We start from the raw sequence: 22,091 nt of genomic DNA on the forward strand, positions 1-22,091 counted from the left end.
CATTTGTCCTTTGTGACAGTATGCCAATTTTTTGAAAATAATGCCAGCTTTCCTCCCAAGGGGGCTGCCATTTGAGAGCTGGTTGGCATGCAAAGTGGAAAGTCATTGGGTTTGCTTTCTGATAGATTGTGAGTTGTCCTCACCACCTCTTTGTGTAGGAGCTTGCCATTGTCTGCCTCTGTACGATCCTTGGGATTGTCCTCTGCCCCTCGGGCGCCTGTATCTGCCTCTTTGGGGTCTGTCTGTGGCAGGAAAGGACCAGTTTTTGGAAGGCCAATTTCTACTAAAACGTGGGTGTTGTACCTGTAGAAATTCTTTCACAGTTTGCATTGATTTAGCCTTTTCCTCCATTTTCCTTAATACCTCCTCAGCATTAGCACCAAATAGTACATCCTTTTGAAGAGGAGCGTCTAGTAATTTAGCTTTGACATGATCAGGTAAGGCTTGTTCCTTAAGCCAGGCATGCCTATGTATGACTGATCCTGTAACAGCAGCTCTGCATGAGGCCTCTAGAGCATCAAAACCACATTGTAAGGTATGCTTACCCACTTGTTCTGCACTATGTATCAAGTCCTGCAACTCCTTCAAATCTGGTTGTTCAGGTTGTGACATTTTACTTTTCAATTGTGATAACATAAACTGTTGGTACTTTAGCATATGAAACTGACAGTTTAAGGCCCTCATAGATAAGGTAGCCGAGGTATATACCTTTTTTCCCCACCTTTCTAAGGATCTGGAATCTCTCTCGGAAGGCAAAGGATTTTTAGCAATGGAGGCCTTAACTCCCTTGGGACCCTGTGAGATGGTTTCTGGGTCAGCAGCATGGCTCTTGAATAGAAATTGGTGTGAGTCAGGGACCCTGTAGTACCTGTCAGGCTTAACTGGAGCTGGAGGTAGAGAGTCCAGGTTAAGGCAGGCCTCCAAGTAAACATCATCTAGAATGTCCAAGACAGGAGGTATAGCCAAAGGCCTGTGCTGAGGAAGCAAGAGAAATTCCCTGAGCCTTTTCTTGGAATCAGAATAATCCTGGCCTTCCCAGTGGAAGTGTTCCCTTAAGGTATGCAAAGTTTCCCCAAATGAGTAATCCTCAGGGGGGATACAGAAGGGATGGACTCCTCCGCATCAGAGTCTTCAAAAGGGGAGTAAGAATGTTCCTGATCATCAGAGTGCTCTGAAATAATGGAGCCCTGATCAGAGGAGGGGGAATCTTCCTCCACTCTAGGCCTTTTGTCTGGAGGGGGCTGAGAACCTCTGATAAGAGTAATTAAATCCTCAGCCATTTTAAGCATCTGTTTCTTAGGCACTGGGCCTGGAGATGGGCCCTGTGCAGCTGGTCTCTTAGAGTGCATGGTTGCTTTAGACTTAGTGAAAGCCTTGATAGAAAAAGAAGAGGAAGGTCTGAAGACACCTTGAGTGGAGGTGGACCTGTCCACATTCTGAGTTTCAACTCCGACAGTGGCTTCGGTATCTGTAGTCGGGGTGTGGGCCGAGAAGCCTGCGACCTCGGGTACAGGAGACACCATCAAAGGCAGGTCGTCGGTAGGCAGGGGCTGCGTAGGCGCCTCACTGAGAACCGGACCACGTGTAGCCGGCTTTGGCGTGGTGTCGGTAGAGGCCGCGGACCTCGCGTGTCGGTCCTTGTCTTTTCGTTTTTTAGACAAAACCGAAGTCGGAGTATCCGATGACATAGTATAGTTAAATGCTTTTCCAAAATAATGCCGGGCAAACTCCGCCCGATGATTAATAGTGCGTTTGTTGAATGTAGCACAAAAGCGGCAGGCCGAGACCTCGTGGTCTGGGCCTAAACAAGGTATAGAGAGGGAATGGAAATCCTTATGCGGTATTTGCTTCCCACAAGAAATACAATTATTAACTTTGTCTGACATCGGTCTGAGGCAAGAAAAGGTTCCCCAACGGGGTACTTAGCTTTTAAGAAGACTTCGGTTTCCAAATTTTCGTAATCTCAGGAGCTGGCCAACCGGCACTTGCAAACTGCTTCTGCTTCGGGCACCGTGCGGCAAGAAAGACTGAAGAAAATGGCGTCGGCTGGTTCCTTTATACCCCTGTCGCACTGACGTCAGGGAAGAAGCGATGACAACCGACGCCGGACCTAGACTTTGGAATTCGGCCGACCGAGGACCCACCTGACGGCAGGAGAACCCATCTGTGAGGACTGCAGCTGTATGCACGATGAACATCTGTCATGGTTTTATCTAACTGTCTGATGAAACGACTGGTTCGCAAAAGCACTTACTATTAAATTCTTTGGAATATTATCTACCTGTGTTGCTTGCATTCATTCAATGATTTTACTGTGTTTCAGTGCTGGGTCATTTTTTCTTGTACATTGAACATAACCTTGATAACTGACAGGTAACAAATGACCAGTGAATACATTGCTAAATAATAACGCATAAAAGTAAAATAGTGAAAACTATTTACACATATGCCAAAAGTCCATCGTTAACTATATATACCAACTTCAAACTAGAATTTGTTCAAAGAGGGATTTCCAAAATTCTGTAAAGTGGGTGTGGGATTTCTGAGTGTAGGTTAAATATTTGTGAGCTACTAGGTGTTTGGTAGCTACTTGTTTGAAACCCTCCCATGTGAGTGATGCTCTATCCTTCCAATGTAATGTACTGTAGTACTTAAGTAATGAAACTAGTGTTATTATTATAGATGTTTGAAGTTTATTCAGTCTAGTAGGAGTAATGTGCAGGAGAGCTAGCTTCCAAGATAAGGTTGATTTTTCATAGCCCATTTTTTTCTAGTTGGACTCTTAAGTGAGCACCATAGCTTGTAGGTGCACTTGCAGCTCCAGATGTGGAGTAAATCAGCCTTGTGATTATTACAGTAGGATCAGAATGGAGAGGTGGTTGGGTACATTTTATTTAGAATAATTGGAGTAAGACAGGTGTTATAAAGAATCATGATCTGTGTATAAAGTTTTTTAAGGGGAATACGTTTGGAGGTAAGCTGGATCACTTGAGATATTTGACTGTGATTGAAGGATCAATTTCCTTCAAGAAGAGTTTTTTTGATGACTGACTGTGCTGAATGCCTTGGACGGATCTGTAAATAGGACTGACGTCAGAAAACCTGAATTTCTATTATGACTTATTGTATCTGTGAAACTTAGAAGTGCAGTGGGCGCACTGTGAATAGGTCTGAAGCCATACTGTGAGGGAGAGAGGAGGTTATGAAATGTAATGTATGTAGTAAGTTGAGAATGAATACATCTTTCCAAGTGATATGACTGAGGATGAATTTATATGATGAGGAGTCTCTTGACAGTGTAGAACAGGTTTGTAAGGAACATAAGGAAAAACTCTTTGTGGTGGTATTTCCTTCTAAAGCTTTCTTCTGAGGTTACTATATAATTCTCTTTTCTTTAAATTATTAAAAGGACATTTATTTAAAACAGGATACCATGCAAATGTTTGAAATATCAGGTGGAGTCAAAACTTAGCTCCATCTTTTTATATTTTATTCTTGGTTCATATGCATCATGCATGGTATTAGATTTTTAAGTGCTTCAAATTTATTCCCTTAACTGTTTACAACAGAGTCGATTACCTGAACTAAATGGCACTAGGGTAGTTTGGGTAATCTAACTGTTCAGATAATCAAATGTACTTTAAACCAGAAAAAAAAAATTCTAAAATATTGTTTTTTCTGCATGCAGGGAATACACTTTTCAACCATTCAGCGATTCCAGTGGACAATAAAGAATATTTTTCACAAACAAGCAGGCTACAAGCTCAAAAAACACCCGCAAGCAAATAAGTATAATAAAATGAAAATAAGACAGACCCGCCAAAACACTCTGCCGAAACTTACACCAACTGTATGGAAACCAGTACGTATTAAGTAAATAAATAAATAGTTGGTGTCAGCTCTTATAAACCATTCAGTTCAATTCAAAAAGCAGAACGCATAAGAACAGCTGTCAATTTAAGATGAAATTACCTTTCCTTGTAATCACGCACAGTCTTTTCATGCGAAAATGGAGTGAAAGAAATTCCACTGTTGTTCCGCTACTAGGAGCGTGCAACAGAAAACAAGCCAAAATTGCACATCGGCTGTTATCCCTGGTTTGTTCAAACTGCTTCAGGATAGTTCAAATAACATGAAAAAATAGGTGTCTATGACGGATAAAGTTACCTTTTCTTATATTTAGACACAGTCTATTCAGACCAAAATGAAGTATGAAATGCTTCACTGTTATCCCGTTGTAAAGCACTCGGGATAAGTGTTGAAAACAAACCAAAAAAGTTGCACTTTCAGCAGCAAACCAAGGTCTATTCAGACCAAATTAAGCAATAAAGCCTTCTAGGTGGTAAACGGACCGAAATGCTGTGATGAAAAATTAGTCCAGGTCTATTCAGACCAGAAGCCAGCAGTAGACAAAACTTAATAACCAGATAACACAAAATATATTCGTATTCACGATAAAATGATTATGAAATTCAAGAAGCATCAGACGTTATAATAAATCACAGTAGATTTATTGGATCCACAAACAAACGATGGTAAGCGCTTTCGCAACAAGTGCTTTTTCAAACCAATACTTTCACAGTTAACTAACACACCTCTTTTATACTCTAATCATTGATGTTTGATGAGCACAAAACGCATCCATTTAAAGAAACATCTAACTTTATAGCAAATGTTTGTGAAAACTATTCATATATACAATTTTAAATCTATTTAATTTAATAAACTGTATCAAACATATAAATGAATAAAATATAATGGTAATAAAACACATTTAATAAATATATATATAAAAAATATATATATATATATAAACACCATGAATTCAGTGTGAATACCACATAATAAATTCATTCTGTGCAGACTCAATAAAAAATAAAAAATAAAAATGAAAATACATTTACATATAACAAAACTAGAACTTGATTATATACTACTGCATAAAATATTAAACATTGAATGATATGTAATGCATGATGTATTAATGCATAATATATTGAGTGTACTGGTATAAAAAGTACTAATATAAAAATGAATATGTATAAATGCATGAAATGTACATGCTGCATGTGAATGTAAAGTGTAATGTAATGTATGTCTATGTTGGTAAAACATACAAGAAGTTTATGTATCTAAAAGTGTTTAGAAAAACAGTGTTGTGAAATGTATGAGAAATGTATAAATGTATTAAATATGTAGATGCAAAAGAAATGATGTAAATGAAGTGGTAATATATATATATATATATGTGTATGCACACTAATGTTACTTGAAGGCATCTAAATGCCATTCATTGGGGTCTATGTCTCCTACTTTTTAACATGGGTTTTAAGGGAACCCTGTCATTGAGCCCCGGAGGACAATGTGCTCTGGTTTTTATTATCCATTGAGCTTCTACAGACTCAGTGATGTTTTTTACATCACCACCTCTTATACTAAGTTGCAAAACTTGCAAAACTGAGAAAGAGAAGCAATGTGTACTGTCTGTATTAAGGATGTGTTTGGATAAAGCATTCACTTGTGATTTTATCCTAATTTGATAAAGGTGTTCCCTGATGCGTTCCTTCAACATTCTATCCGTTTTCCCAATGTAGAAGGAACTGCAGGAGACACATCTAGCTATATAAATCAAATGTTTAGAAGTGCAAGTGGCATGAGCTTTCAAGTAAAATATTTCTCCTGTGACTGGATGTACAAAGACAGAAAGATCAGATATATGGCAACAATAATTACAACTGTTGCATGGGCTAGTGCCTACAAAATCAGAAACAATGTTTTTAGTATGATCAGCACAGCACAATAATTTATGTAAATTTTTCTTGTTTTTGTAAGCAAAGCTAGGATGTTCACTTATGAATTGTGAGATCTCTGGATCTAACAGAAGAATTTCCCAGTGTTTTATAATGCTCTCTCTAATGGCATTGGTATCCATAGTATAATGAAGAGTGTATCTAACAAGGTTTTTACCATGAGGTAAGACTGATCGATTATTCAGTCTATACTCATTTTGACCTTCTTCTGAAAAAATAGGGGCTGCATCACCATGCCTCAGTTCCATGACTTTACTCAAAACATCAGTAATTTCACTAGTCTTGTAATTCCTATCTCTAAATCTAGTTGCTAAGGCCTCTATCTCATTCTCAAATGTATTTGTATTTGAATTTAACCTTGAGACTCTCATGCCCTGTCCTTTTAAGATATTTCTGAATACATGGGGGGGGGGTGCATGCTGTCTCTGCTTAGCAAACTGTTCCTGTGACAAGACTTCCTGTGCATACCTGTGTTAAATGCCCCATTTGGTAGTCGCCAAATCTGTATATCTGTAAATTCGAATACAAATACATTTGAGAATGAGATAGAGGCCTTAGCAACTAGATTTAGAGATAGGAATTACAAGACTAGTGAAATTACTGATGTTTTGAGTAAAGTCATGGAACTGAGGCATGGTGATGCAGCCCCTATTTTTTCAGAAGAAGGTCAAAATGAGTATAGACTGAATAATCGATCAGTCTTACCTCATGGTAAAAACCTTGTTAGATACACTCTTCATTATACTATGGATACCAATGCCATTAGAGAGTGCATTATAAAACACTGGGAAATTCTTCTGTTAGATCCAGAGATCTCACAATTCATAAGTGAACATCCTAGCTTTGCTTACAAAACAAGAAAAATTTACATAAATTATTGTGCTGTGCTGATCATACTAAAAACATTGTTTCTGATTTTGTAGGCACTAGCCCATGCAACAGTTGTAATTATTGTTGCCATATATCTGATCTTTCTGTCTTTGTACATCCAGTCACAGGAGAAATATTTTACTTGAAAGCTCATGCCACTTGCACTTCTAAACATTTGATTTATATAGCTAGATGTGTCTCCTGCAGTTCCTTCTACATTGGGAAAACGGATAGAATGTTGAAGGAACACATCAGGGAACACCTTTATCAAATTAGGATAAAATCACAAGTGAATGCTTTATCCAAACACATCCTTAATACAGACAGTACACATTGCTTCTCTTTCTCAGTTTTGCAAGTTTTGCAACTTAGTATAAGAGGTGGTGATGTAAAAAACATCACTGAGTCTGTAGAAGCTCAATGGATAATAAAAACCAGAGCATATTGTCCTCCGGGGCTCAATGACAGGGTTCCCTTAAAACCCATGTTAAAAAGTAGGAGACATAGACCCCAATGAATGGCATTTAGATGCCTTCAAGTAACATTAGTGTGCATACACATATATATATATATATTACCACTTCATTTACATCATTTCTTTTGCATCTACACATTTAATACATTTATACATTTCTCATACATTTCACAACACTGTTTTTCTAAACACTTTTAGATACATAGACTTCTTGTATGTTTTACCAACATAGACATACATTACATTACACTTTACATTCACATGCAGCATGTACATTTCATGCATTTATACATATTCATTTTTATATTAGTACTTTTTATACCAGTACACTCAATATATTATGCATTAATACATCATGCATTACATATCATTCAATGTTTAATATTTTATGCAGTAGTATATAATCAAGTTCTAGTTTTGTTATATGTAAATGTATTTTCATTTTTATTTTTTATTTTTTATTGAGTCTGCACAGAATGAATTTATTATGTGGTATTCACACTGAATTCATGGTGTTTATATATATATATATATATATATATATATTTTTTATATATATATTTATTAAATGTGTTTTATTACCATTATATTTTATTCATTTATATGTTTGATACAGTTTATTAAATTAAATAGATTTAAAATTGTATATATGAATAGTTTTCACAAACATTTGCTATAAAGTTAGATGTTTCTTTAAATGGATGCGTTTTGTGCTCATCAAACATCAATGATTAGAGTATAAAAGAGGTGTGTTAGTTAACTGTGAAAGTATTGGTTTGAAAAAGCACTTGTTGTAAAGCGCTTACCATCGTTTGTTTGTGGATCCAATAAATCTACTGTGATTTATTATAACGTCTGATGCTTCTTGAATTTCATAATCATTTTATCGTGAATACGAATATATTTTGTGTTATCTGGTTATTAAGTTTTGTCTACTGCTGGCTTCTGGTCTGAATAGACCTGGACTAATTTTTCATCACAGCATTTCGGTCCGTTTACCACCTAGAAGGCTTTATTGCTTAATTTGGTCTGAATAGACCTTGGTTTGCTGCTGAAAGTGCAACTTTTTTGGTTTGTTTTCAACACTTGTCCCGAGTGCTTTACAACGGGATAACAGTGAAGCATTTCATACTTCATTTTGGTCTGAATAGACTGTGTCTAAATATAAGAAAAGGTAACTTTATCCGTCATAGACACCTATTTTTTCATGTTATTTGAACTATCCTGAAGCAGTTTGAACAAACCAGGAATAACAGCCGATGTGCAATTTTGGCTTGTTTTCTGTTGCACGCTCCTAGTAGCAGAACAACAGTGGAATTTCTTTCACTCCATTTTCGCATGAAAAGACTGTGCGTGATTACAAGGAAAGGTAATTTCATCTTAAATTGACAGCTATTCTTATGCGTTCTGCTTTTTGAATTGAACTGAATGGTTTATAAGAGCTGACACCAACTATTTATTTACTAAATACGTATAATGTTTACAAACTCAGACTTTATGATTTTTCCTACCCAAAAACTTTGGAAGACTGACGTTTCAGATAATCAACACTCAACTGTAGATAAATGTTCATACTAAGAGATTTTACAGATAAAAAAGAGCAAACGTCTCATAGCAGATGCATCTAGCTTTCAACCACAGAGCCTGACAAAACAGAAAACCATCTGTACAAAAAAATTTGTAAACTTGCCTTTATTAAACAGTTGTGGACAAATAATGGGAAATGTGCAAACTTTCCATGGAAAAATGTGTTTCAGCACACTGGTTGACAAATGCAAAATGACAACCAGGTTGTTAATAATGCATTCAGGTCAATAAACCAACTCCTAGCTACAGACATATTTTGCCCCGATTAACAAGATGTATGTAAAGAGCAGTACAGTTACTTACGAGTCCTAGTATGACTGATGCAAACAACACATCAGTTTAGTAATACTAACTTATGTGTTGAGAAACGAAGATCTAAAGGAAGCTAGACTCAACACTTAACTCTACACAGCCATCTTTGGGAAATGTCTCCATGTGCAGGGAACCTGAGCTCATCATCATTTCCAAGGAAAAAAAAACACTACTTTTATTTTAAGAGTTTGGTTCTAGGTGTATCATTTCCCTTTAGGCTAGACTGTTAAAAATGTTGTGTAGTCCACGCATCACAAAAAATAAAAATAAAACACAGACAGCATAGTCTCTTTGACAGGCTAACAGTAGCAGCTGAACTACAGCCAGGCCAAGCTGAGGCAAATATGAAAGGCGCATCTAAGGCACAATATGTTCTATACAGTCTGTCTTGCAAGACAGGATGACAGATAATGAAATCACTGTAAACTTCATATCTTTGTCTTGGTGGCAATAAAATGACTTAACTAATAAGCTGAGGGAGGAGGATATGACAGAATACTTTGGGAGTGTGTAATGCTACATTTAACTAATGAAATAAAATGTAATGCTGTTACTTGTGGCAACTTAACATGTACTGGGAACACTTTATTTATAAGCTTTTTGTATACGCCAAAAGGTTGCAAACAATAGGAAGGAGAAAGGTGCTAGATTTGTAATGTGACAAAGTGAATTAAGGAGAAGAGCAGGCCATGATGTTGGCAATAAACTCAGGTTGCGTGTGAAAAAAAAACACTATTGCAGGAAGCACTAAGCACAAGAGATGTATGCAAGACAGATAAGTCAAGTGAAAGGCAGAATATTGTCTGTAGTTCACTGTGGTGAAGGGATTGGAGAAAATGGAGGAGGGGAATTTAGCCATGAGGCAAAGTATAAATAGGAAAGTAGTCAGAAGGGAAGCATCTGGGAGTAGACATAGTAGAGATAAGGAGACTGATGAGAGAGTACGATGCTAGAAAAAAGAAAAAAAATTAAGGAAGAAAGATGCTAAAAGAGTAACTCTGTTTCTAGAAAGAACATGAAGAGAACAGGAGGACAAAGAGAAGTTCTACAAGCTTAGTAAAGGAAGAAACCTCTGGAGGAATGACACCAGAATACTAATACAGACAGAATGACAAAAAACATATAACAATAAGAAGAAGTAAAATGGTATTAAGGTAAAAGAATGCTGTAAAAGATAAAGTGAGGCAACATGATCTTATTAGTATCAGACTTACTGAATTCAAACATCCTGATCGTATAATACTACTTTTGAAAATCAGAGTGATGTCAATTAGTTAAACTAAATAAATTATATATGAGGGCTGTATCCCTAAACCCCAATCTCTAAATACATTATTTCTAATACCACAACAACTTGGGGAATGGAAAACCTTAATTTCCCTTTTCAATAAGTTAATACAACTGCAGAGAGTTAGCATATTTTGAGACTGGGGATGTGGGAGCATATCAGAGAGTCCAGTGGGCTGTACATACACGATTTACTAATTATACTGCAATAGTCCAGGGGTGGTGTAATTGTCCACTGTAGACTGCCAATGGTATAAATGAAGCTGGTCAGTGGAAGCAGAACCAGAAAGTGGAACAGCTGTTTTTGTAAACTACTGCACAAGCAAGATGGTGAACAAGGGATACACTCAGGGTTGCCAGATTTCCAGCCCCCCAGGTAGGGACAAAAAAAATTAGTAGCTCTGCACTAAACACAGAGCTTCTCGTGTTTAATGCATTGCAGTTCCGCATTCAACACAAGTAGCTCCGTGTTTAGCGATTTTTGATTGGCCCGTATACCGGCATATGGGCCAATCAAAAATCGCTAAACACGGAGCTTCTCGTGTTTAATGCGGAACACAAGAAGCTCCATGTTTAGCAATTTTTGATTGGCCGGTATGCCAGGTATACGGGACAATCAAAAAAAAAAAACAAAAAAAACAAACAAAGTGGAGGCTGGTCGGGATTTAAACTGGCAGGGCGGGACTCGGGATCAGGCTGCTGATCTCAGGACAGTCCCGCCCAAATAGGGACGTCTGGCAACCCCGGATACACTGGAAGTCTCCAGGTCTGATGCGGAATGCAGCAAATCAAGCCATACAGACTGCAGTTACATAATGTTAACATATACCCCAGCAAATCTATGAGTAGTGATAGATGATCTAGCATGGCACAGTGGAACTGGTAAAGAAAATAAGTGCGACAGTGGATATCAGTAAGCTGACAGGAAAAGTTAGTTAACTTCTAAGCGTTAGCAAAGTCATGTATAACCAGGATTAGGAAAAAGAGGATTAGGCGAGTCAGTAAATAGCTGAAGAATGATGCGACCAGCATGGATGTGGGATAGTAGGTACATGGGAAAATATAAGGGAGAACCAAATGCTGTATGCAAAGGGGTGCCAGTAGCAAAGACACTAAAAGCTGCAATGCAAACATTACATGAGCTCATTTAAAATAAACTAGTGGTAAGGTGTGAAAAGGAAACAAGAGAAAGGGGGCAGATGGTATAAAAAGCAGAACAAAATGAAACATAAAATAAAAGGAAGAGACTGGAAAATGAAAAGTGAAGCTATGCAATGTCAGAATCTGGTAAAGCAGAAGTCTTATCTCTATAACATGCTTGTAGAAAGAGACATGAATACTACAAATGTAACAATAATATAGGCTACTTTGAACAGAGAATAAGATATGGTGAGTAGTGGACTGCAAAGGAAGCAAGAGCCCAAAGGATGTGATCCTGAAGATTATATGTCAGATGGAACAAAATGCAATGAGGAAGACAAGACTAAATAACAAGACAAGGAAGGAAAGATGGCCATGCTAAATCTGAGGTAATAAAAGTAAGAAAGGGAACACTGGAGGTTGGCAACAATGCACAGCCCACCAGATCCAAGTAAGAACTGCAACAACAGCAGGCTTACAAGACATATTATCAGGTGGGAATAAAAGGGAACAGTTATTGGAGACTTAATTCTCAGCAGTGGACTTTGAGAATCAAAACAGTAGAAACTGTAGTGAAAGTTGAATATGAACCCAAAGTGTGGTCACTTACAGAATAGGGACTAGCCCTAGCCTAATGCTTACTAATGAAGCTGTAGTGAATGTGACAGATTTGGAAAAGAAACACTGAGCAGCAACAGTTGTGCCATGTTGTACTTCAGTCTCTGGAGTACTATGGATAAATGCAACAACAGAATAAAATTTGGAAATGTAGTAAACTGAACCTCAATCCCCAGGAATAAACAGTCAGGGACAGTAGGGAGAAAAGCTAAACATATGTGAGACACAATATAGAAAGAGTGGCTCTATAACAGAAAAAGAAAACAATATGCAAGTGGATAACAGGTGTGGCTAACAACTGAGGTAAGGGTGATAAATGTTTAAATAAAAAAATTAGAAAACAGTAAAAAGAGATGTGAAAAAGGACTATAGCAAGACCAAGGGGAAATACTGCTAAAGCCATCTAGGAAGCAAAGAGCATACACTAAGAAAGAAATAGGTAAGTCAGGATGGCTAAATTGATGTTTTTCCAGATACATTGAGGAGAAAACCAGGTGTCAGCAAGCAGTTTGCCTATATACATGTGTACAAGGTTGGGGAATCATTAAGAAATCCTACATGAATTACTTTTAGCTTTATACATGAAGAATGAAACACCAGCGTGCCCCTGTGGAAAAGGACATATTAGATATAGGAAAGTATTCAAGGAAAATGCAAAAAGAGAACTGGGGACTCTAAACAGAGAAGGTGTTGTCAATATGATCCATCTCCCCATGGCCACAGTGATGGCAGGGATGTTGAGTGAGCCACCGATAAACCTCTAAACTTTCTCTTTAGAAAAAATTGTGCAATCATACTAAAGGATGATGTCAGCAGTGTCCTTGCACCAAAGTGTGCCTAGAAAAAAGAGACACAAAATAACAGGCTGTCAGTCTCACAACACTGGAGAGAAGATAATGGAGGACCTCCTTTATAAAATGTTGCTGGACTTCATCACTGCTAGGTCTCTCACAGATAAACAACATCACTACTGCAAACAGTGGAAACCCTGCCAGTCCTGGATGGTGAAGCTCTATGGTTGAGCTAACTCTGGGGTGGGCATTAAAACTCAGTGCATGTGGTACATTTGGATTTCAGCAAGGCTTCTACGCACTGTGTTACACATGAAGGTTGGTGGGTAATGTAAAGAATTTAACTGTGGGGTCCAAAACAATGAGGTGGACACAACAGAGTTTGGGAGTTACAAGAAATCTACTCAGAAAAAGTTCAGTAATCAAAGCCCATTTCCTGATGACAAGACTAAAACAGAAGTTACAGATGGAAAGTGACAATCTCTAGTGAGAAACTAACAATAAATGATCACATGAGTACCACTATAATTTATACAAAAAAGTTAACCCTCAAGCAACCAAACTTGGTCAGTCCTAACAACTAATACTTAAAATACATGTATAATACTAATACAACTATAAACTTTTAAATTTGTATCTAACATTGTATGAATTAAAATATAAACACCTATATAACTTTGTTAAAAATTAGTACTTTCTTAAAATTAGTGACCACATATAATAAAATAATTAAATATACATTATATAAACTGAGATTTATATTTCATCCCCACGTAAAACGCCATACATGATAAGCATGTAGCCACATAAACTACCATGCTTAATGTTGCAGTTACATGGGGATGACTACAAGGATGTATACTGGAGCACAACAGGGATATAAAAAATAAAAAAATCTACGAATGCCCTATTTAATCATAGTAAGAATTGTACTAATTTTAAAAGTTTTTATTTTTTCGTCATTGACAGGCTACCTAAGAGAGATTTTGATGGGGATCTTAAAACCTTATAAAACGAACGAACCAAACCAAACAAACCAAACAGATAGGCAGAGCAGAAGCAATCCAATAGTAATCCAAGTTTATTGAAATTCAAGAAGGCAAGCGCTTTCGGCTGTGACACCAGCCTTCCTCAGACAACCATTACAATAAAACCATCTTGTTATATAGTAAGCCTTGCTTGCTGATGGAAATCAATTATCCAATTAAAATTAAAATTAATTAATACAATTACATACATATTTTTAAAAACGAAATACTTAAACTATAACTCATTGCACAATACCCTATTATAAACTTTTAACTTTAAAATGCTTGTGATAGAAATGGAATCATTTAAACCTGGGAATTGTGTGGCATCTAAATAAACTTGCCACCAATATTCCCTTGATACTAAAATGGTTTTCCAAGGACCTTTCCTTGGAGTTTGTCGAATTTGTTCTAATACTACAAACTTGAATTTATGTGTTGGATTATGCTCTATATGTCTATAAAGTGCATTAGTATGTGAATTTTTATTGATGTCGTAAATATGCTCATATATACATTATTTTAACTTCCGTTCTGTTTTGCCTATATAATAGGCAGAACAGTGTGAGCATATTGCTGCATATATGACACCCATTGTGTTACAATTGCAATGTCCTGGAATGGTAATGTATATTCCCATTATAGATAGCTGGTCCACTTCTAAAATGTAGTTACAGTATGTACACATATTACATTTCTTCATTTTACCTTGAGTTTTTTCAACCATTTCAGAATATGCATTGCACCAATCTTTAAGATTCTGATCTCTTTTATAAATAACCAAAGGTTGTGTGCCTAAGATTTTGGTTAAGTCTGTGTCACCTGTAATAAATGTCCAATTTTTCTGCATAAGCAGAATAATGTCTGCAGAATCATTGGTGTAAGTTGTTATAAAACCTGCATTGCCATACTTATTTGTATTCGATTGTTCCCTTGTTTGTGCTATATTTGAAGGTGACTCTACTGAATTTGATTGTGGATCAGCTATGATACATGCTGACAATAAAGCTTTATAAATCCCTGTGTTTCTTTTGTTCACCACCTCAGTGATAATCCCTATTTAAAAACATATCACCGATAAATTGACATTCTTCCATAAAATCATGCATGTCAGTGACCATCCGAGCTACACGGACCATTTGTCCCTTTATAACAGCTTTTTTCACATGGTAGGGGTGGTTGCTGGTAAAATGTAAAAACTTATTAGAATAAGTATTTTTCCTAAATATACCAGCTTTTAGATAACATTGTGATGTATCTTTGGCTAACAAAACATGATATCTTGTCATGTCTCACTTCATGTGTGAACTTCAAAAAAATCAGTTCAATTATTCATAAAGTGCATAAATTCAACAATGACCTCTATGGGACCATTCCATATAAAAAAAGAGATCAACCAAAAAGCGACAATACATTTGTACATATTCCATATATTGTGACTAAAACAAATATTTATCTTCCCACGTGGCCATAACCACATTAGCATACAATGTGCCCACAGGGGAGCCCATTGCTACCCCCTTAATTTGTTTAAAATAATGACCGTCATGGTATAGATAATTATTAGTTAATACCAGTTGCAGAAGATGTGATAAAGTATTGATGTTATCTTGGCCTATAACCATTTTCTCTGTGAAAAATTCAGTAAACCATTCCAAGCCTATATCCTGGGGTATACATGCAAAAAGATCCTTAACATCCACAGTAATGAATGTAATATCATGGATATTGGAAATTTTCAGCATGTTAACCTTTGAAAGAAAATCCCAGGAATCACGACAAATATGTTGTAATTCAAAAACTTTTTCCTTCAATTGCATATCTATGTACTTTGCCATGAAATATGTTTTGGAGCCCCCAGCATCCACAACTGGACGCAAAGGTGGGTTTTCTAAATCCTTGTAGATTTTGGGAGCTCCAAAAGTGATTGGTATTCTGGGATTTTCTACACGCATATATGCACGGGCCTCTCTAGTAATTTGCCCTTGCATAAGCATGTCTTCTAAATAATCATCAGTTCTAGCATTGGAGATGTTGATTTCATTAATGGAAGCTTATATATATGCATCATCATACAATATTTGCAGAATTAGCTGATTATAGTCCATTGCATTCATTACTACCAGCCCGCCTCCTTTATCAGGCTGCATAATACGTAAATCACCTCTTTGTTTTAAATCATTTAACATATTTGGTTGTTGCTTGGTAATGCTGCATTCATAAGATGTTGTTTTCTGCTGCAATTGGTGTCTAAAATCTAAATCACACATCTCTTCAAATAACTTTATCTTAGGATGTAAAATAGGATTGAAGCTACTGGGAATGTGTAAAGGAATATTTTGTATTGCTGCAGCATCCTGAAAAATTACTGCTAGGTTCATTTTTCTGGTAAACAACTTCAATTCAGTTATTAAATCAGTAATTTTTGCCCGCCTATTTTGGTATAAATGTACATCCTTTACTAAAAATATTGGCATATTCAACATTCAGGGCAACAGCGCTATAGTTATAAATTTTATAATCTCCCGTAGTGCTAGTTACTAGCTGGTAGGTGCTATACATTGTTTGTTCACCTACCAAGTCTAGTTGTAATTGTTCCATGAGCGTGAGCCCGTTCTCTGCCTCCTCCATGTGTATGTTGAATTCCCCCTCGCTGGATAATTGTCCTTGTTGCGTAACCGCTCTGATCTGTGAAGGGTGGCTTCCTCTAAAGGGGTTGGTTGTTGATTTATTACTGTTGCTTCATCGTTAGTTTGCCTGCCATTACTGTTTGAAAAAACAGCTTCATCTCCTCACTGTTGAGTGTGACGCTGGCCACGTGCTGGTTTTGGACAAGCTCTTCCATTGCAATAGTCACACTTATCTCTTTGCAGTTTACGAGCTTTCCTATCTGAAACCAATTTACTGTGATTATCTATTTGAATAAAAACTTCACAATATTGGTTATGGCAGGCTGTATAAGCTTTGTTTTGTTTTATTTTAGCATCAAGTGTTGCTATTTGCATATTTAATTCATCCAACTTGTATCCATTTTAATTAAAATGTCTAATAACTCACACCCCTGCCGATCGAAAAGTTGCAGGAGTTCCTTATACAATGCACTATTTTCATCAAGCCCGTTTGGATACTTCCAGTACCTTAACCCCTTAGGTACTTCCCTCGGGCAGATAGCCTAGTATGAACCTATGAACTTGTTGTCGCTTGATGCACTCTTTAAAATAGATATTTTCATGCACTAATTTCCGATAATTCCATAGAAGGTCATGAAAATCATCAATAAGTGCAGTAAAACTAGGCATTTCTTTATACATGTCCACAGTGTTATTGTCTATTTGACTAAGCCATTGCTGCAGATGTATTTCACTGTTCGTTACTTCTTCATTATGCATTATTGTTGTATTTGTAAGTGGCTGCTCCAATTGAGGTTGCCCTGGTGGAATACTGTCCAAAGCTGATGCCACTGTTGGAAGCGTTTACCTTCTTGAATTTCAATAAACATGGATTACTACTGGATTTTTTTTACACTTCCTATCTGTTTGGTTTGTTTGGTTTGGTTTATTCGTTTTATCTGGTTACAAGTATGGCATCAGGTAGCTCGCAAGAAGTGACTTCAATAGTTTCTAGAGCTGAAGTTGAAATGCTCCAACAATCCATTTTAAATTTAACACAACTTGTACAACGATTATCGGGAGACATTGCCAACATAGGAGGAACAATAGCAAGCCACCCCATGTGTGTTAGAGCTGATAGTGTAAAATGCTTTTGTGGCTGTATCTAAAGTACTTTCCCAGCTGTAAAAGCAACTATATGCAAAGGCAAATGAAGATTATAAAAATGGTGAGGGAATTGGGAGGGAGAAGAGTATACAGAAAGATCCATTGAGGCTGGCATGTACGCAAAAGAAAATATCAGGGCAATAACTGTAATAGAAAACCACCACACTATTACAGGTCATGCAGGGGAGGTGGAGTTAAAGGACCCAAAAGAAGAAAGCTAGTAGGGAGGAGAGTTCAAAACACACTACAGGAAATACTTCACATGGAGAGGGAGCACAGTCTTCTATACTACTACCAAGGCAATAAAGGGATTCCAAAAAGATATGGAACAGGGGTGGCAACAAATTGTTGGCCTCTGCATATACACTCATCTCCCCTGGCTTTTAAACTGGGTTAGAATAACCTTCTATTTGCCAATCACTCATTTCTTCTGGTCACATACATGTAAATATCTATAAAAGCTTGTCCAACAAATAATGTGTATTAACTGTGCAAATAAAATTGCTGTCAAACAAAAACTGTTGTAAATACTTGTCTGCTACAACACTGTGCCAACCCAATTAAAGAATTTGTCAATCTGTATTAATTACTTTTCAGGAAAGCTATCAGGCTAGATTAGTTACTGTGAAAATACATGCAGTACAGGAGAAAGATATTTAACAACATACGTAAGCGTAAACAATGATAACTATGCCAAGGGTTTTAAAATTTAAATTCTATACTTCATTACGCTAAACACATAAAATTAGTTAAAGAAAATGATGGCATATTTCTGGCTACAGTCTTGACATATTACACCGCTAGATAGACAGAGCAGTTATACGCAGAAACAGAAATCTGTAAACAAGACATATACATACCTACATCAATGGAGACGTCAGTTTCTGGGGTTTCAGTTCGCACACTGCATAAAACATCCCCCTGCTCCTCCACCTCTTTATTTTGTTGCAGAGAGTAATTATGGTCAGACTGAACAGCAACATACACCTGTGGGCTGTTGTCTACTTCAGTGTATTCTGGACTGAGAGAGAAAACAAAGTCACTGTTGGCTGGGCTGCTAGGCAAGTTCTGGTCTTCAGAAATTCCACTATCGCTGCCAAAAGGAGATGCAGATGGTAAGTTCTGATCATCTTCAAAGGGCCCCAAGATGGACTTCAGAAATTCTTCTGTCTCTTTATCACTCAGCATCTGTAAAGACATGCAAAAAGTACACAGTAAAGAAAAGAGGCACTCCGATATCACAACTATTTACCAAGTACAGGTCATCCCCTGATGGGGCTAACATAGTAGAAAAAGTAATGGCTGCATGGATACCTTTTGACAAAGGATACTGCATATCCCTTTAAACTTTACAGATTTTTCAGAAAATGTCAAGATTTTTGTCTCATATTTTTGGTCTGTTTCTCATAAAATTTTTGGTTTTCTGGAAAATCAACCTCTTCATTAGTTATAGATCCCTTCAATGTGGAAATATTTAGATGACTTACTTCTGCAGAGAATTTGCATATTTACTGATATTGGTGGATTGTAATGATAGAATTTTGAGTGGCCTTCTATAGTTGAAATTTTCTGAAATGGGTAGTTTTTTCATTATCGGTTTATACATTTTGTTTCACTGCTTACTAGAAGACTTCCAAACTACAAATTTAAAACAAATTCTAAGAAGTGGTGCTGTATTATACAAGGACTACAATTTAATACAATCAGGTTAATACAACCAGGAAGGTGAATCAAAGAACGCAAACATGTATGCTTGCTCACAAGATGTAGGAGATCAAAATAGGGGAAGAGACCAGTCACCAATGGAGTCTCCCAGGGTTCGGTGCTGAGACTTTTTCTGTTTGCCATATACATCTCAAAAGTAAAAGGAAATACCAAAGGGCTTTGGCCGACTAAGTTTGAGATGACTGCAAGCTAGGAGCAGTTATTGAATCCCCAGATGACTTAACCATCATGCAGGAAGGTTTGTCTCAAACAATAACTGGCACCAGAATCATGAATTGAAACTAAACTCCAACAAATACATTATCATATCCTTTGGGAAGTAATCTAATCCAGGGAAATGCCAAATTGACAATGCCCCCTGAGAACTGATCCAGTTGTTTGGCATTTGGGAACTTGTGTCTACAGTGACCTAACTTTTGACCAACATGTACCCAGAGTCATAATAAAGTCTTTCTATATTGCACAGCTTATAAACAAATTGATTGTGTCTAGCTCTAGAGATGTTATTGACTCCATTTACAAAGCTCACATTAGGTCAATCATTTTGTATAATGCCCACTTTGGCATGTATCTGTCTAGACCCATGCAACAACTGGAATACCCACATATATACCTTGCTAAAGGGATACAAGTCCTAAACAACAGGTCTTGCATGGACCACCTCAAAGATTTATCACTATACTCAATATCCTACAGAGTGCTTAGAGGTGATGTGTCTGGCATACAAGGCATCCTCCGACCTAATACAGATGGACCTACTGAATATCAGCAAGTCAAATGGCATCAAGAATGCTTAGTCCAGGTATATAAACTGAATGTTGTGGAGAGATGGATATAGATCACAGAGCCTACCACTGTTCCAGAACAGACTATCCATTCCAGTAAAACCAAGCTCATCCCTGTCCATATTCAGATGCAACTTGGATCTAAGGATGGGTAATAGAAAATGTACTCCAGGATTGTCCCTCGTGCCACTAAATGATACAGACAGTTCCTAAATGATGAACGCCTTACATGGGTCCCGTCAAATTATCTACAGTATGTTCACATTTATTCTCACTGGAGCTAATATACAATTATCAGCCATGGGGTAGGTAAAACCAATCAGGAAATGTTCATTCAAGCACCAAAAGGGAAACTGGTTAAGCTTAAAATGTCTTACAAGTTAACCTACTTTGTGGTAGTAAATAGTTTTAAAGAATTGCCCTTTTTAGATCACTAAGTGCTCCCCTCACCCTCCACCTCCCAAGTCTTCAACAGCTTCCGATGATGAACTGACATGCAGACCCCATGTGCAAAAATGGGAAAAAGGGGTTGTAGATGGATGGATTCCCAGTTTACAAATGTAAATAAAACAAAGCACTCTAGCTAATGAGTCTGCTTAAGATGCACACTAAGAAACAACAGTTCCAACACAGTAAATGAGAGCATCTTATAAAAATATGGCAGGGAAAAAAGTTAAACGCTCAGGCTGACTTTTCTGAAAACATCCATTTTGTGTCACATACATGGCTAGATATTTTGTCTTAGAAATTCAAGCTCACAGAAGCAGTTTCACAAAAGGAGTATGTAATTATCTATTACTTCAGAAAAGAACAGTGATACTGCAATATGCAAAGCTTTGAAATTGTGTGAACATTGTTGACACTGGTTTATAATACTGTCATTTTCAAAGAAGACCAGTAACTGCCCACTATGATAAGCAGATGAAACTGTGTTTGTTACATTCAACTATACAATAATGCCCTGTCATGTCATTTATCAGTTTGTTGCACTAGTCATACTACAAGCAGTAAATGCTGTTAGGTTTCAAATTAGGAAATTTAACTACATTTTTTGTCATATGACACATATTTCCCAAAAACTATTCACCTGCCTTTACACAGACTTCTTCCACACTACAAAAATGCACATATTCTGGACTTCTTCAGCCTAACACATCAATTTTTATTACTGAAGTTCAGGAATTCTTCTTGTCATTACCACAGTCTCATCTTGCATTTAAAAGGCACCACGTTACAGGTACCACCCAAATATAAACTTCATTCTTCTTTTGGAATGCTCCTTAAAATAATTCTAAGTTTTCAAAATGCCATTCATGCAACTTTGAAAAATCTATTTTTATCTGCATATTTTTTGAGGTAAATTGCTTCATTGCTTCTTTGCAAAAACCTATCAGTGTAAAACAATGGTCCTCCCTCACAAATTATTTTAGAATGATATGAAAGCAGACTTGTAGTCATGTTATATGCTCTGTCTAACTTCTCCAAGTCATTTGGGTTTCTAAGACCATGATGAGACTGCATCCCATTCCTAAGTCAGGGTATGATTAAAGTTCATGAAATAAGTTTTGTTTCAAAGACGTTAGTCAAAAGTGGTCTTCACAGCACCTGCAATGTGGCAGTTAAGTGCATTAGTAGTATATCTCAACAGAACTCTACATTCTTTTTTGAGATGCACTGCTCCTACTAGTATTGGAACTGTCTGGGTATCTTTCTTCCACATTGCTCTCATTTCTGCCTGCAGATCCTGGCATTTTATGACATTGTGTCACTGTACGAAACACAATGTAATTACTGGGTATAGCAATTTCAATGATCAATGCTACTTTTGTCTTGTTTTCCTGGGCTACTACTTCGTTTTTTCTTGCATCTATTTTCTGAACCTTTGGT

At 36.9% G+C, this 22,091-nt stretch overlaps 1 protein-coding gene across 1 annotated transcript in view; it reads right to left on the reverse strand.

Annotated features, from left to right (window-relative positions):
- Positions 1 to 22,091, reverse strand: part of LOC122807429 (cyclic AMP-responsive element-binding protein 3-like protein 3) — a 335,960-nt gene that overhangs the window by 250,214 nt on the left and 63,655 nt on the right. Inside the window, exon 3 of the mRNA XM_044078438.1 lies at positions 18,555 to 18,882. Coding sequence (XP_043934373.1) covers positions 18,555 to 18,882 — 328 coding nt within the window. The remainder of the gene's footprint in view (positions 1 to 18,554; positions 18,883 to 22,091) is intronic.

Source organism: Protopterus annectens, chromosome 1.part1 (genome assembly GCF_019279795.1).
Source record: "Protopterus annectens isolate FY-2018-M chromosome 1.part1, PAN1.0, whole genome shotgun sequence".
Taxonomy (NCBI): domain Eukaryota; kingdom Metazoa; phylum Chordata; order Ceratodontiformes; family Protopteridae; genus Protopterus; species Protopterus annectens.